The sequence below is a fragment of the Bombus huntii genome, chromosome 5 (genome assembly GCF_024542735.1).
Source record: "Bombus huntii isolate Logan2020A chromosome 5, iyBomHunt1.1, whole genome shotgun sequence".
Taxonomy (NCBI): Eukaryota; Metazoa; Arthropoda; class Insecta; order Hymenoptera; family Apidae; genus Bombus; species Bombus huntii.
In genome coordinates, this window is record NC_066242.1 from 1,752,066 (window position 1) to 1,766,927 (window position 14,862).

Genomic DNA, 14,862 nt, shown 5'->3' on the forward strand with positions numbered 1-14,862 from the left:
GGATCCCTTACCGCGATGGTGGGGAGAAGGAGAAGTAGGAAGAAGGAGAAGAACAAGCGGAAAAAGGAAAGAGAGAAAGAGAAACAAAAGTAATAAACAGATTATCCGATCGATACAAGCAACATTTTTAACATTAGCATGTTTAATTATGTTAATGAAATTCAATTATAATTCATTTTGGAACGACATTTTGTTGTAAGTACAAGATTTAATGATTACAATGACAGATATGTATACAAACTATTCATAGCGATTACTATCTTGAAAATACGAAGATCGCTATTAACAGCTCAATTGTTTATCAAACAAGTTTATCACAGAGCTTTTCCAATATATATTGTTTTAAATTAACACCGTTTATTTAGTCAGATTTATATTAAGTATTTGTACATACTATAACTTTCTTTATTACTATTAATCTTTGTTTGTGAAACGAAAAAGTAATATTTAATTTAACCACTTTCGATTTAGACATAAAACTAAATTAGATGATAAAGGACCATGAACAATATTATAGACATTAAATCGGTATTTTCCAAAATACATGTATAATTTATTGATTAAATTTCTCTCTTTTTTGCTTTCATTTGTTTTGTAACAAAAACTGTATTATTATTTCTTTCTTTTTCTTTATCTCTCTTCAATCTTTATCAAATATGTTACTGTCTAATGAACTTTATTTTACATTATAAAAATTCCATTTCACGTTCAATGCCCACGAATTTTAATTGTTCTGTTGGTCCATATCTGTAGGAGAAATATATAAATATAATGCGAAAATAATGTGATACATAATAATGTTAGCAATTTTACCTGTAATCAAAAAATAATTCCTCGCCAGGCTGAATAGCTCTTTTTGCAAAAATACCTATCCTATGGTCGCCATTTACCATCATTACTTTCGCATAGCAATTAGGATTTATTGAATGATTCGCGAATCTTATTTTATTGCCCTTTCGAGTGGCATCCACGACAAAGTCTAAATGTTAAAACAGCAAAATTAATAGAAATTTGATTGTTTTTCAAACATTGGTAGGAAATTTTAAGACTTGTTACTATTTTTCTTACCGTTATTAAGGTTAAAGAGGAAACTACACATGTACTTATCATACACTTTGCCTCGTCTGTCAGCTTCATCTTGACTTATAATTTCACCACAATATTCCGATATAAATTCATTCTTCGCCGCAGATTCCTTAAGAAATATTCCCCAGCCAGCCACATCAGATGGTGCCATTAAAAGATGTTTGTCTGAAATTACATTATGCTTTATATGAAGTGAAAGTTAATGTTATGATTTCAAAAATATAAAGATGTATATACATACGGAGACCGCGTTGAACGCTAACGTTTTTGCACGATATTTTAGTAATATGAAACTGATCTGCACCACATGTTTGGCATAGATCTGGGTCACATTCCCTAACGGCTAGGTAACAGGGGCACTGTTTTGTATTACATTGAGCTTTACATCTACATCCTGGGAAACGATTCTGACATTCGCTACTGCATTGGCAAAACTTCTCGCAGAAATTCTGAGCTTGTATACATGGACACGAGTTATCGCACTGTCTTCCCGGGTGATCACATGGAGCAAAATTATGAACATGATTGGCACCTTGAAAGCAAGAATATAACATAAATTATGAATTTATAGAAAGTAATATTATTTATTTTAGAATATTCACCAGAATCCTTTTTTAGCTGTATTTTTCTACAATGCATTGACCAAAGACGGTGTTTCTTTTTTTTCTTTCGTGGTGGCGTAAAGTCCTTCAAATTTTCGACTGCTGGAATATCTGACGCTTCTTTCTGTGCAAACTGATACACTTCCTGACATGTTTTAGTCAGCATTATTTGTGCTAATGCGCACGGATTACCAGGGAAAGCTTTATGAAGAGCTCGAAACAAACTTTGCTCTGAACCTGTCCACGAAGGTTCGCTTTCTGTTTTTATTCGTTTATCGAGACCCAGAAGAGTAAATGGAGTTTGATTTTCCGGTTGAGCTTGATCTTCCATCAATTCTTCCGATTTTGTTTCTTTATTAACGTTTTGTTTAAAATCTATAACAGCGATATGATAACAACATATGAATCAATGTAGACACTATGTACCTTATTTAGAAAAAATCAGTTATTCTGTATATTACCTTGACAACCACCTGCCTGACTATACTTATTGCTATCATTGCTATCTTCACTACTCGCTTCGTTTCCGGAATCTACGCTTGCTTGTTTCCGTACCTTTCTGGGACCACCGCGTTTCTCATCGCTTTCCTCGTCTTTTATATCTGCCGCTTGTGCAGCAAGTTTTTCTTTCATGCCTTCCTATGAAACAAAATTCGCGTTTTAGTTGCCTGCTTTTCTTGTTACTGTTATTATCATTCTTGTTTTTACCAAATGCATGTAACATTCTGTTCCACAAGGTTCAGAAAAAGGTTTCAAATCAGGTCCCTTTCGTTTTTGCAAATTTGGTCCTGGATGACAGACTTGAAGTCCTATAAGTAACAATGTAAATTCAGTGTGAAGCTATTTCTAAAGGAAAGTATCACAGACGATGTAGAATTTAGTATGTGTTCACAGCGTCGAACGACCAACGAAATATGATTGCAGATGTATCCTTGATGGCTTCTCCATGCTAAACGAAAAAAATAAACCGAATAAAGAACGAAGAAGAAAGAAATGGGAGAAAGAAAGAGAAGATAAAAGTAAAAAGAGAAAGAAGCGTTTGTTCAAATATGATCGTTTGTATGCAGTGTTGTTCTTTACCTGACGGCGACGCTCCCCTGGCTGCTACAATAAATCAGGAATCATAAATGATTGTAATTAACAGATGATCAATTTAAGGCAGGGATACAGCATGGTGTATAGCCATTAGGTTGTATCTCAATACTGATCTTTATAATTAAATGATATAATCAATTTAAGAAGAGTGAAACATTTATGTCTTATTTTTATACTCACGATGGAGGAAACAGTCGTATTTGAAGCATCTTCTACAAAATAACGTATGGAAGGAATGCATTGTTTGTTCTCTAGGTACACTCTTTGCGTTTACTCCATCAATATTCGGTGTACATTCTGGAGGTAAGATATTGGGATCCGATCTCTCCGTTAATTCTATATATTTTTCTTTTAATTCTTCTGGCCTACCTTTGTCAGGGAACATACTAGATATTGCCTAAAGAATTAATATAATGATACTATAACTGTTATAAATAATAAGGGAAAATTAGTTTCTATATATACCACTTACATTAAATATATGCATAGATGGAAATGGATTTTTATCAGTTCTAACTTCTTCCAACAATTTTTCTGCTTTAATTTCTGTTTTGATAAGAATATCCTTCTTATCTTTATCTTTATCATCATCTTTTTCTTTTCCTTTCTTTACTTGTTCTCTATCCCTGTCCTCTTTTTCATACTGTATTAAAGCATTTACTAAATCCACAAAAATTGAATCATCCATGAAGCCCGATTCTCTGTCTCCATGTACCTAGAATCAATCGATTAAACTTACTTTCCATAATGATAAATCATAGTTTTTATTCTCATATCGCACATACTTTTCCATCATAATTTTTTATTAACTCTTCGATAAATGTACCATCTTGGTCTAAAATTTCATCCCCCATATAAGGTATGTTATGCAACACTGTTTCATCTTCAACCATAAAATTCTGTTGTATTGGAGCCCATGTATACATGGTTGGTATAGGAGTGACTGCATTAATGATCTTAACAGGACATGATTGTACATCATTGTCAGAACTGGTTACTTCTGCCTTTTTCATACAGGATACATGTGGTGGTATATCTTGCATTGCAAGCCACATTGCTTTCCCGTCTGCCCATCGTTTTTGTTCAACTATTAAAAGATCTAAGAAGTAGTAAAAATTCAAGACAAAATTTGCTTTAACGATAGTGAGAAATAAAGAAGATACTAACCGGACATAATCTTACGGTTTTGATTCCAAGCAATTTTTACCTCGTCTGCCCGTTTATAGCGTTTCATTTGTCTCAAACGCATATATTCCGATTTTACCCGCTTTTTCCATTCTGCAGATACCTTTGCTTTTGACATTGCAACGAAAGCTTTATTCCGAATACTACAAAATGGTGTATGAGTACTTGGATTTCTTTTATTACTGAAACTGTCTTTAGTTGACAGTAGATGTCTATGATATGATGACGCTGATAGTAGTGATATGGCGGTAAATTCAAATCCAAATTCAAATAAACAAAATTCCAAAATGGATATGAATGTATAAATTAAGAATGAAATTCGAAATCATTTAGTTAGACACATTTATACATATATCTATATATAATGATGGCAAGGAGAAAAATACAAATACCCTATTGAAAAACTCTGAATTAGTTATTAAAGGATAATATTTATACATTAATAGTTTCTATTTTCTAAAAAATGTACTTAATCTTATAATTAATCGACTCGTGTTTTAACTATAAGAAAAGTTATAAATTGTACTTTGGCAATCATTTTCTTAACTTGGACTCTGTACATATATTATACAATACACGTGCATTTCGGGTACAATGGCGGAATGGAAGCATCATTATGATTCGAGAACCATTGAAGTGGAACTGGCGGGAGAATCCTTGATTGGACAGAGCCTGATCCACGTGGTCTGACCTAAGTATGCAGTTCTAGACAGTGGAGCATGGAGAAGGGTGTTAGGAGAAAGAGACTCGATGAAAAAAAAGAATCACTTTCTTCATCTTTCTCTATCTTGAAACGTAACTTGTACTTCTCACTAAATAAAATACTTGATTTCGAGAAATAAATAAAATTTAATATGAAATTGTTATAAAATTTTAAATAAAATTTTTGATATTACATTTTTTATACATTACAATTATTAATTGTTTCAAATTTATAAAAAGGACACCATTTCTTAATAACATAAAATATAAACACATAATGAGATGCAAACATTATATATAACTAAAAATATCTAAAATGAGACATTACACATCGAAATTTAAAAAATGTTATCGGGAAACAATGGCCAAAGAATGAAAATTATTTTATTTTTTCTGTCTAACCTTCTGTCCGATATTCAATAATTTGAAGTACAGAACCGGGATTTCTTCCGTGGAGATTAAAATGATTCGATGTTGAGATGTAATATGTACAGCTTCTCTAATATTTAGGCAGATATGTGATATTATTAATTATTTTTATTCGATAGAAATATATTTTTAGAAATAATAATTTAATATATATTCTATTGTATATATGATTTTAATGTGTTTCAAAACTAAGTGGAAAATTAATTTGTTTTCGCGCTCTTAAAACGTAATAATAATTCATGGATGAAAACCCCTTGTACATTGTACAGTACACGTTGTTAGTATTTGTTGAATGTGATATTGGTTATATATTGTCCATTTTTGTTTTCATTCTCTGCTACATTTGTTAACGTTCTTGATGGACCTAAAATTGATTCATAATTGTTATATACTCACAAAAACAATGTATCGGCATTACAGTTATGTATATTCAACTACTTTATGTATTTTATAATACAAAATGTATACGATATAGTTTTAAAAGAGTTGTACGATGTGCAACTTTATTTCCCCTACCTATAAAACTTAGTAGCACCGGTAAAAATATTAGACCGTGCGCAGCACCAAAAACTACTATACTCAAATACATTCGAAAGAAGAATATTTGGAAGATTTGAGTTTTCGAAAACGCCAGTATAATGATACCTACGATTTTCGTTAATGTGATTCCTGAGAATACCTGCAACGGAACAAAACGAAAGAAAACATATTAATTAGAATATTGATAGACAAAGAGTATTTATACATACCGAGCTTCCCATGTTGTTAAGTGCGTCAGATGCACGATCAATTTTTGTTTTCTTCGTAGATTTTAAATACGAATGTATGATATGACTGCAAAATTCTACGGATATACCAGCGGCCTGTAAGAAGTCGAAATTTAATCGAATATAGGTTTTCATTGCTGCTATGTGTCTTTAGGCTTTGGTTACAATGGATGTGTGTTCTGTCGAATAAAATATGTGAAGAACGAAATATACAAATATGTATATGTATTTGTCACAATCTATGTATATACATATTTAATTATTTTTACGTATTTGCCCTCTGTGATCATAGTTGATCTTCATAAGATTTCTACGGATTTCAACGCTCTGTTATACATTATTCAAATATGTACATATACATAAATAGTATAGATTCGTGTGATTCGTTGTTAGTATGCAATTATATGTGTGCCATTTTGTTACCATACCACTACTAAATTGACGAGAGAAACTGCGTTTAATTGAATATGCCACCAATACATAAGACCGCCTATATTTACGATGATCATGAGTACTGTCAGTATTACTATTATCGCCGAAAATAACGACAATCCTGTTAGGATTAGAGTCACTATGAAGATGACACAAAGAGAGTAACCCAATGACGATAGCGTTTCTTTCCAAATTGTGAGATACTGCTCGTAATACACATAGAATATGCTGTAAGAAATAATTTATCAAATTTTTCATACGCACAATTTTTCATTAACAATAGCGCTAACGATGACAATGATATAATGGTATAATGATGATATTTGTGTAGGTACATATGCATATACGTATATAATCTGGGAAATTTATAAAAATTCGATTTTGAGAAAGTGGTGCATTTGAGTTTAAAATCTATAAAAGTAAATAAAAATGAAAGAGACAAACCTGTATGGAAATATAGTTATGTTCTCGTTGGTTAGATTTTTACTATTTATCATAGTTGTAATATTATCCGCGATAGTTCTAGCAGATCTCAATGCTTCGTACCAATCAGATGACTTTTTTAACGGGATATGATATCCCATAAAATAACTATCCTTAACATCCGTTAAACCGTATTTGTCTGTATGATAATTTATTGCCTACAAATATGTAAATAATGATGCTAGAATGTTAGTAGAACATAAAAAATCAGATGTAATTGTAGATGTAAGAGGAGAAGAAGCAGGAGGCGCAGGGAAGAAAAATATAGAAATAATCTTACATCAAAGTATGCAGCACGACCAGATTTTGCGCAGCTTGGGTCTGGAATATCTTGTATAAAGTAGGATATATATTTTCGGAAACTGTACGGATCTGGTCGATGGTCCGCATCGATATGAATATTGCACTCCTCACACGAATCTATAATAGAAATGTTGGTTATAATAAAATAATAACCGGTTCGTAAAAATATGAAATCTTGTGATAATTACAGTCTGTGTGTGGACAAAAGGATTGATTATGTTGAAAGTATTTGCAGCAGTCGCTAATTTGTGACCAATCCATATAATCGTCTATCCAAGATGAAGCTGATTTTGACAAATACGATCTACGATTGAATAACGAATAATCCTATTAGCAAGGTTTCGAGTGGAGGATGCATATCATTAAGAGCAATTCGAATGCAATGGAATTGCATTATACAAACTTTTGAGGTTGCTTAGCAGCCGAATAAATTTGCGTGTATAGAGAATCGCTATTACATCCTTGACCACCACAAATTATATTTTGTACCATTCTCCTACTGTAATCAAGTCCAGGAGTTACCACGAAATAAACAGGTGGGCCCATTGATAAAAGATCTTCCATAAACTGAAAAATTCCGAATATTCAGTCGCGTTATGATATACGAGGTCATTATCACCACCATTTTCAACACAGTTATCATTACTATTAAATTATCGCATAACGGTACATATAATCCATACAATAAAGACATTACCTGAAAATATTTTAAAACATAAGAATCTGCAGGCATCGAAAGTTTTTGATCCAATCCGATACTAATATCTGGCAATACTATGACGTGTGTAAGTAGTACTACGATGAATATGATTAATACAATTATTCTGATCGGCGTTTTCATAAGAAAAGGTGTGTAAAAACGTTTGAAGATCGTATGTGCGAAACTGAAGTTTTCCCCGACTATAAAATTTTCTTTTTTCGTTTTTATGCAACATAATACATCCAAATAATTATTCTAGAGTATTAAAGAATTAAAAAATTAGTTTAATAGGTATATATGTATGTATGTACGTATGTATGTACGTATGTATGTAGATATAATATCATTTACCTCGAATCGTTGCTCGTCCAACGATAAAAGGCTAACAAACGCAGTTATTTGCAGCAAAAAATTGATCCAGATAGACACAAATGCATAGAGTGCAAAAGTATTTACTGCAGGCATTGTCGATAATGTCCCTGCAAATGAAAATGTTCAGTGTAAGAATAATAGTTAAATGTTTGATAAAGAATAAACGTTAAACGTCGAAAATATCGATACTAACCGATCAGGAAGCAGAAGCATTCTGACGTACTAGTGAGTAACATTGATGGTCCAACTTCGGCCATGATTCTGCCGATATGATCAGGCACCGATTCTCCGCTACGTCTTGGATTTCTTTGATGCGTATTAATCAAAATAAAAATATTATCTACGCCCACAGCTAGTACCAGAAACGGAATTACCTGTTTATATAGATAATATATGTATATATATTCCTAATACATAAGTATTTATGTATTGTACAGGAAACGTCTATGTATTGTAGATGAAAAAAGCGGTTATTCTGTTATTTGCGAATTCCTTTATATCCACTCATTTACCTCGATCGTGAGTAGTGTCGTGGGTACTCCGATATAGCCAAATATACCAAGGGAAGAAGCTACTGACGCTATTACGGTGATAACTCCACCGATACTTAATATTATTTTACTGTTTGCCTAAAACGACAGAAACATGAAAAAGGAGAACGAATGCGAAAATATGGACGCAGACGAACGTGATTATTAACTACATATATATCAAAAAGAAAAACTTACGAAATATTTTTTAACGGAACATTTTATTTCGCTTAAGGCAAAAGCTACGTAAAGGAACATCAACACGTAACTGAATATTACTGTTACTGCTTCTGCTTTCGACGATCGCTCTAATTCATCCTCAATTGATTTCTCCGTAGTATAGGCGACATCCATAAATTCTGGTCTCTCTTTGACATCCCATTCTTTCATAAAGTCAATGAATCTAAAAGATTAAGTCGAATGATTGAATATTTCAATAGAAAAGTGTCAATCCTATTTTTGTGAATCAATTTTACCGCTGTTCCCACTTGCGAGTTGCATCAAGTACAGTTTTGTTTAGTGAGTTTTTTACAAGAAACGATAAAATCAATCCGGTCGATTTGATGTAATCTGTCGCATCGTAATTGAATTCGTCCTCACGAAGAAATCCTCCAAAGGCTAGCGCGGGTAAAACCGGCCCCTTGTACGGTGCCAGGCATTCAGGATTGTATGGATTTCTTCAAAAGAGATATGATAAAAGAAATTGGCAATAACAATAGCAAGGCACAATAAATACTCCTTACTTACTGAACACACTTGTACAATTCATCCAAATAATTTACTTCGTACGTATCTGATGTATCTGTCTTATTAAACGAAGTGAGATTATTTTGAAAATACCCCCATACACTTTGCACTGTACAAAGATCTAAAGTAACGGGGCCAAAAAATTCGCTTTGAACAGGAGCATAACAGATATGTTCCAAACCTTCTCCGTCGTTTTGTCCAAGCTGAAAATTTCAATATCAACGCGGTCTCGTTCATATTACATGTATTTTTTCTTTCCATTCAACATTTTTTTTTTATCTCTTATCTTACTTGCAATATTTTCTTTTGGAGATCATATACAGAGAGCAAAAACTCCTTGTTGAACACAGGACCGAATTCAAGATTACCATTTGTTGTGTTGTGGATTATCTAAATATAATTTGAAACATACGTTTACGTATTCGAATACTTAACATGCCTACTACGTTTATGTTTAAAATTTCGGATAACTGAACAACTTTACCTTACCAAGGCCCACGGACTTAATATAAATCTGCTCAGTTCTGTAGAACGGTTGAAAATGAGAATCGAAGTAATTTTTCTCAAGTCTAGCTCTGCTAGTAGGTGCTGCCCAAATTTCTATCGGGTTACTTGTTATAGAAAGATACGTCATTCCGTAACTTAATCCCAATATTACGCACGAACAGATGATTAACGTGATGAATGGATATTTTGCGAATGCTATCGAACATAAGTATAGTTAGTGTAATCGTATTATTCACATCAGTAAAAATAACAGGATAGTCACTAACGATATATGAATATATATAATATATAAAGATATATGTATAAACGTATAGTGATAAACGTAATTCAGTACTATGATTAATAATAGAGTATTTTGATTAACATCCAATACAACACACGTATTGTAATTATATAAATACATAAATAGATAAAGTAATTAGAAAAACGTACCTTTGCCCCAAGCAGTGAAAGCCACATGAAATATTTTATGATATCCTCTACAAATAATCAGGTTTTTTCCGTCTTCATCATTCACAACATATCAAACAGATATAGAACAGATATAAATTCGCTTATATTCACTAATGCACATAAGTGCCTATATATGTACTTGTACTACATAGTACTACAATGATTTTTCAATATTATTCGTTGGCGATTATTAGATATCGTAAAACCCTTATTTAAAAAACACTATATGAAAAGAATGTTTTCAACATTTTTATCATGGTCATTTGTTGTACGCTAGATACTAATAAATTTGGTTCAAAACATGTTCTTTTTACGTGGCTGCAAACGATCACGTTTGATCTAACGCTATGTACATATGTATTTACAATGTACATAGCATACAAGTACGTATAAGCACTTATGCAAGCTGCTTATATTAAATATTATAAATACCTAAGCGAAATATTCTCCGTACGAATTGATATACAAGTGTGATTAATAAGGCGATGCAACTGATTCCAACTGCTATTATGATACCATAGGCGTTTATTCCAAAAAGAATGAAGGGAACATTATTGCTTTCGTCTAATTTGATGAGAGGACAGGATTTTGGACAGTCAACGCAACTACATGCCGATAAACCCTGTCAAAAAAGAACGCAAATATAAATCATTTTTTATAGTTATAGTAACAGTTTATGTACTCTTTAAAACATAGACATATGTATGTATTTAATTATATGTGTATTGGTCTACTCTTTGTATGTGTATTCAATGTGTATCATTTGATACACATGTGAATCACAATATGAATCATTTCAATGTGTATTCGTCTTTGGACTCACATCATACTGTTCGTCACATGTCTTCGTAGGTTCGTTCCAATATGGCTTATCTGTTATAAAAGTCATTCGAAAGGCTATAAAACCATTTGCAATCGGATCACCTTGAAACTCGTACCATCTACAATTATACTTTTTTGAAATTTTGATATAAGTATGTAAATAGATAACTTACGTAAATTTACGTAAATATCTATTGCTTCATATAAAGTTACGGTAGGATGGTTTAAATTTTATAATTGCTTACAATTTTGCATTGCATCTACTAGCACCGTGAACTCCACAAGCGAGATCCATAGCTAAATTTCCAGATGCTGGATACACGACATTCTTACAGGAATCATAGGTATCGTTCATGTATTTTTCATCAATATAAACCTAAAACGATTGAAAATGGATATAATTTATTTATTCATGCGAAAGATTGAAGAATAAGTAGAGTAGATTTTTCGAGAGACATTAAATTTTTTACATTTAACGAACTTGTTATGTCATAGAATGATATTAAAGCGCGTCTGATTCACTCACTTCCAATTCTTCGACGTATTCTTTGCCTTCTGAAGTTTTATTTGTTTTCGTGACATTGAGAAATCTACTTTGTTCAGGACTACAACTTAAATCGCATAGTAACTTATATACATTTTTTATACAAGTTGGACATCGGCCAAAGATGGTTTCGGCCATAGACAGCTGTGTAACCAACGTTTCAATATTATCAGAGTCGCAACATAATTCTGGTTCATTCGAACCTAAAACATTTACACGTAACTACATATTTAAATATATATATATGTACAAGACCTGATGCATGAGAAACGAATAAGCAATAAGGAAAGATACAAGTAATGTTCAAAGTAAAAATGAAAATGAAAATGAAAATGAAAATGAAAATGAAAATGAAAATGAAAATGAAAATGAAAATGAAAATGAAAATGAAAATGAAAATGAAAATGAAAATGAAAATGAAAATGAAAATGAAAATGAAAATGAAAATGAAAATGAAAATGAAAATGAAAATGAAAATGAAAATGAAAATGAAATTAATACCTATATTTTCGAAATATTGTGGACATTTTCCACGGAGAAGTTCTGAGGCTGATGTGTTATTGATTGGTTTTGCAGTATTGTTTGCCGCACACGCAAGCTGCAAATTTTTCCGGGTACCACACTTTCCGTACCATACACAGTGGTATTTATCTGTGCATTGCGTTAATTGTAACATATAACAGAATAGTAGTAAAACAAATATTCTGTTTCGACTCATATTGCGAATAATTCAAAACTCAAGCGTGAATTTCGGATTTCACCCGTAGATTATGTTAACTTCACAGAGTTTGGTTCTTTTCTTCTTCGATACCTCTTAACTTCCTTCCTTCACAATCACTACCAACAAATGAATTGATAACTATTTTGTCATTAATGTCACCTATGAATCGTTTGTTTTGTTACTCAATCGAAGAATCAGTCTGGAATACCTTAAACTAATACTGACTTTTCGTCTTCATATCGAATTTATCGAACATCTTATCGTGTGATTGAATATATTAATAAAGGAGCTGTTAGAAAGAGATGAACATTTACAATGAAATTAAACTTCTCGTAAGCAGTAATGGAAATATAAAAACTTATCGGAGCAGAGTACATCGTAGATTAATATCGATATACTCAATAAATCATTGATAATGATCGGTTCATGCAGGGCCGATTTAAAGTTTTTCAGGCCTGGAACGTTTGGAAAATGACTTAACGGTGATTCTTCATACAAAAATGAGAAAGGGAGAGGCGTGTTGAAATGAAATAAATTTCCATAAATATAAAATAAGACTTATTTTGCAATAAATCATATTGAAATATTTTTATAAAATCCAGTTTCTTTTGTAATTGTTTCATTTTTACAAAAGTTTTTAAAAGAATAATATAAGTAATATAAATATATTGTATATACAGCTTTTGGTCGAATAATTCCTTATGAAGAAACAAGAAAAAACTATAGAGTAAAATATTTTCATATAACGCTCCGTTTCAGAGAAAATCAAAATTGAAAATTTATCAAGTATATATACTTGATAGAAGAAAGAAGAAACTATGTAAAGTAGCTTATTAATAAAATTTAAAACTTATAAAACAAGCTACCGTTACAAAACTTTTTTCAAAGCATTTTCAAATTTTTGTTCCAACTTAGACAATTATTTTCAGGGACTTAAAAAATGGGAATTCTCCCGTGAAGACACTTAATCCGTACCTGGCCTCAGTATCAAGTTGTGCACACCTGCGTTCTATCTAGTTTTAATTGGAGATAATAATACACCTGTGTTATGTACTTTGTCACAGTTACCGAATCATTCTTACTCTACAATATTATTTTTAAATTTTACTCTTGTATATATGTATATATAATAAAATCAGATAGAATCGCAAAAAAAGAAAGAGTAATATGTAAGAACGATGAATGGAGTAGAAAAGGAGGTAGAAAAGATACGCATCTTTGATACTGAATAATCATATTTTAATAACTTAATGATTGTACAAATGGATCATTCTTGAACATTTCCGTGTAACCGAGGAACAGTAACAATAAATACAGGAATTATCATAATTATATAATGTTCATTACTAATGTATAATTACACAAAACATAAACAACATGTTTGCACTGCCTTTGCGTATTTATACGTAAGGTACAAGGTTTCTCAATTTCTGATTCATCACACAAGTGTGCATATGTATTAATGACAGGGAAATAATATACGTAGAAAGATTCGTTATATCGTCATTGTATTCTATACTTGTTTTATTTTAACACGACCGGCCCACCCTGTTCCAATTTGTTTTGTATTCATATTAATATTCATATTCATATTCATATTCGTATTCATATTCATATTCATATTCATATTCGTATTCATATTCATATTCACATTTATATTCGTATTCCTACTCATATTTGTATCTCTTATATTTCCGTTTATATAATTATACAATAATAATTCTATCGATCTCTCTCATTTCAAATATTCGGATTCACAACCATTCAAAGGCTGATGTCCGTTTATTTTTTGCTTCCCACTTCCTTCTTCTCTCATTTTTCCAATTTTCTTCTCTCATTCCTCCATATACATACACACATACATACAATCAAACGTACACACATCACGGAGCCACGTTTACCGTCTTCACTCTTATTCATTCACTCACTCATTTACTTACTTTTCCCCTTTTTCTCGCATCCTGTCTCTTCTCCCTCATTTTTGTTTTCTCCTTTCACTCTGTATACTCAGTGCCCGTAACAATATCGAAATTGTCGTCGTCACAATTTAAGTACATTATGTTCAACGGTATCGATAAAGTTTATTTCAATAAAATTTCTGGATAATGTCAATAATATAGTATAATAGATGATAAGTACTTGACGATTCACTTCGATTGGGGCGAAAAATATGAAACTTGTTACTAGGCCAACTATGTACCAAGATACGTCTCCGAGCTACAGTGTTGCGACCATTTGCCATTTTTCTCATTGCCTGCGTTGCGTGTTTATTCAATCTTCAGGAACTTTACGATACTCCTAACATTTTTAGGATCCGTTATCACGCACCAACGGCCTAATTTCTCACAAGCTAAACACACAAAATACTTTGATCTTAATTAT

At 31.8% G+C, this 14,862-nt stretch overlaps 2 protein-coding genes and 1 long non-coding RNA gene across 9 annotated transcripts; 1 reads left to right on the plus strand and 2 right to left on the minus strand.

The window, feature by feature from the left end:
* The first annotated feature begins 46 nt into the window (after positions 1-46).
* On the plus strand, positions 47-2,667 carry LOC126865915 (uncharacterized). The gene is made up of 2 exons (XR_007689726.1): positions 47-195; positions 2,613-2,667. It is a non-coding gene; the product is annotated as an uncharacterized LOC126865915 (long non-coding RNA).
* Positions 323-4,662, minus strand: LOC126865905 (histone-lysine N-methyltransferase E(z)). 4 transcript variants are annotated; one of them, XM_050618863.1, is made up of 12 exons: positions 3,951-4,662; positions 3,569-3,870; positions 3,256-3,498; positions 2,964-3,180; positions 2,769-2,792; positions 2,397-2,497; positions 2,150-2,327; positions 1,689-2,063; positions 1,328-1,618; positions 1,069-1,251; positions 814-979; positions 323-747 (listed from the first exon to the last, which is right to left on the minus strand). In XM_050618863.1, exons 1-12 carry the CDS (start codon positions 4,084-4,086, stop codon positions 687-689), a joined length of 2,277 nt encoding a protein of 758 aa, XP_050474820.1. In that variant the 5' UTR covers positions 4,087-4,662; the 3' UTR covers positions 323-686. The 4 variants fall into 4 exon arrangements, with proteins under 4 accessions (XP_050474820.1, XP_050474819.1, XP_050474818.1 ...); XM_050618862.1 differs by having other exon boundaries at positions 2,769-2,789; positions 3,569-3,882; XM_050618861.1 differs by having other exon boundaries at positions 3,569-3,882.
* Positions 4,663-4,797: 135 nt separating this feature from the next.
* On the minus strand, positions 4,798-13,561 carry LOC126865902 (NPC intracellular cholesterol transporter 1 homolog 1b-like). Of its 4 annotated transcripts, XM_050618855.1 has the most exons (23): positions 12,261-13,557; positions 11,742-11,962; positions 11,461-11,591; positions 11,217-11,334; positions 10,826-11,015; positions 10,373-10,444; positions 9,918-10,135; positions 9,725-9,823; positions 9,434-9,636; positions 9,163-9,363; positions 8,885-9,089; positions 8,669-8,785; positions 8,350-8,530; positions 8,136-8,263; positions 7,782-8,039; positions 7,488-7,651; positions 7,273-7,388; positions 7,062-7,201; positions 6,743-6,939; positions 6,295-6,526; positions 5,849-5,962; positions 5,616-5,778; positions 4,798-5,463 (listed from the first exon to the last, which is right to left on the minus strand). In XM_050618855.1, the coding sequence occupies exons 1-23, from the start codon at positions 12,475-12,477 to the stop codon at positions 5,378-5,380; spliced, it is 3,771 nt and encodes a 1,256-aa protein (XP_050474812.1). In that variant the 5' UTR covers positions 12,478-13,557; the 3' UTR covers positions 4,798-5,377. The 4 variants fall into 4 exon arrangements, 3 of the variants coding, with proteins under 3 accessions (XP_050474812.1, XP_050474814.1, XP_050474813.1); XM_050618857.1 differs by lacking the exon at positions 12,261-13,557 and having other exon boundaries at positions 11,697-11,868; XM_050618856.1 differs by lacking the exons at positions 6,295-6,526; positions 6,743-6,939 and having other exon boundaries at positions 12,261-13,558.
* Positions 13,562-14,862: the final 1,301 nt, after the last annotated feature.

What these genes read in the sequence shown, in the direction of transcription:
- LOC126865905 (XM_050618861.1), bottom strand. Translation starts at nt 4,086, where the DNA reads ATGTCAAAAGCAAAGGTATCTGCAGAATGGAAAAAGCGGGTAAAATCG. An exon ending in TAGCGTTCAACGCGGTCTCC is followed by an intron (nt 1,252 to 1,327) that starts GTATGTATATAC and finishes ATGTAATTTCAG; the next exon opens with ACAAACATCTTTTAATGGCA. An exon ending in GAATTATTTTTTGATTACAG is followed by an intron (nt 748 to 813) that starts GTAAAATTGCTA and finishes TTTCTCCTACAG; the next exon opens with ATATGGACCAACAGAACAAT.
- LOC126865902 (XM_050618855.1), bottom strand. Translation starts at nt 12,477, where the DNA reads ATGAGTCGAAACAGAATATTTGTTTTACTACTATTCTGTTATATGTTA. An exon ending in CATGTGACGAACAGTATGAT is followed by an intron (nt 11,016 to 11,216) that starts GTGAGTCCAAAG and finishes CTTTTTTGACAG; the next exon opens with GGTTTATCGGCATGTAGTTG. An exon ending in CTTTTGTCCACACACAGACT is followed by an intron (nt 7,202 to 7,272) that starts GTAATTATCACA and finishes TTTCTATTATAG; the next exon opens with ATTCGTGTGAGGAGTGCAAT.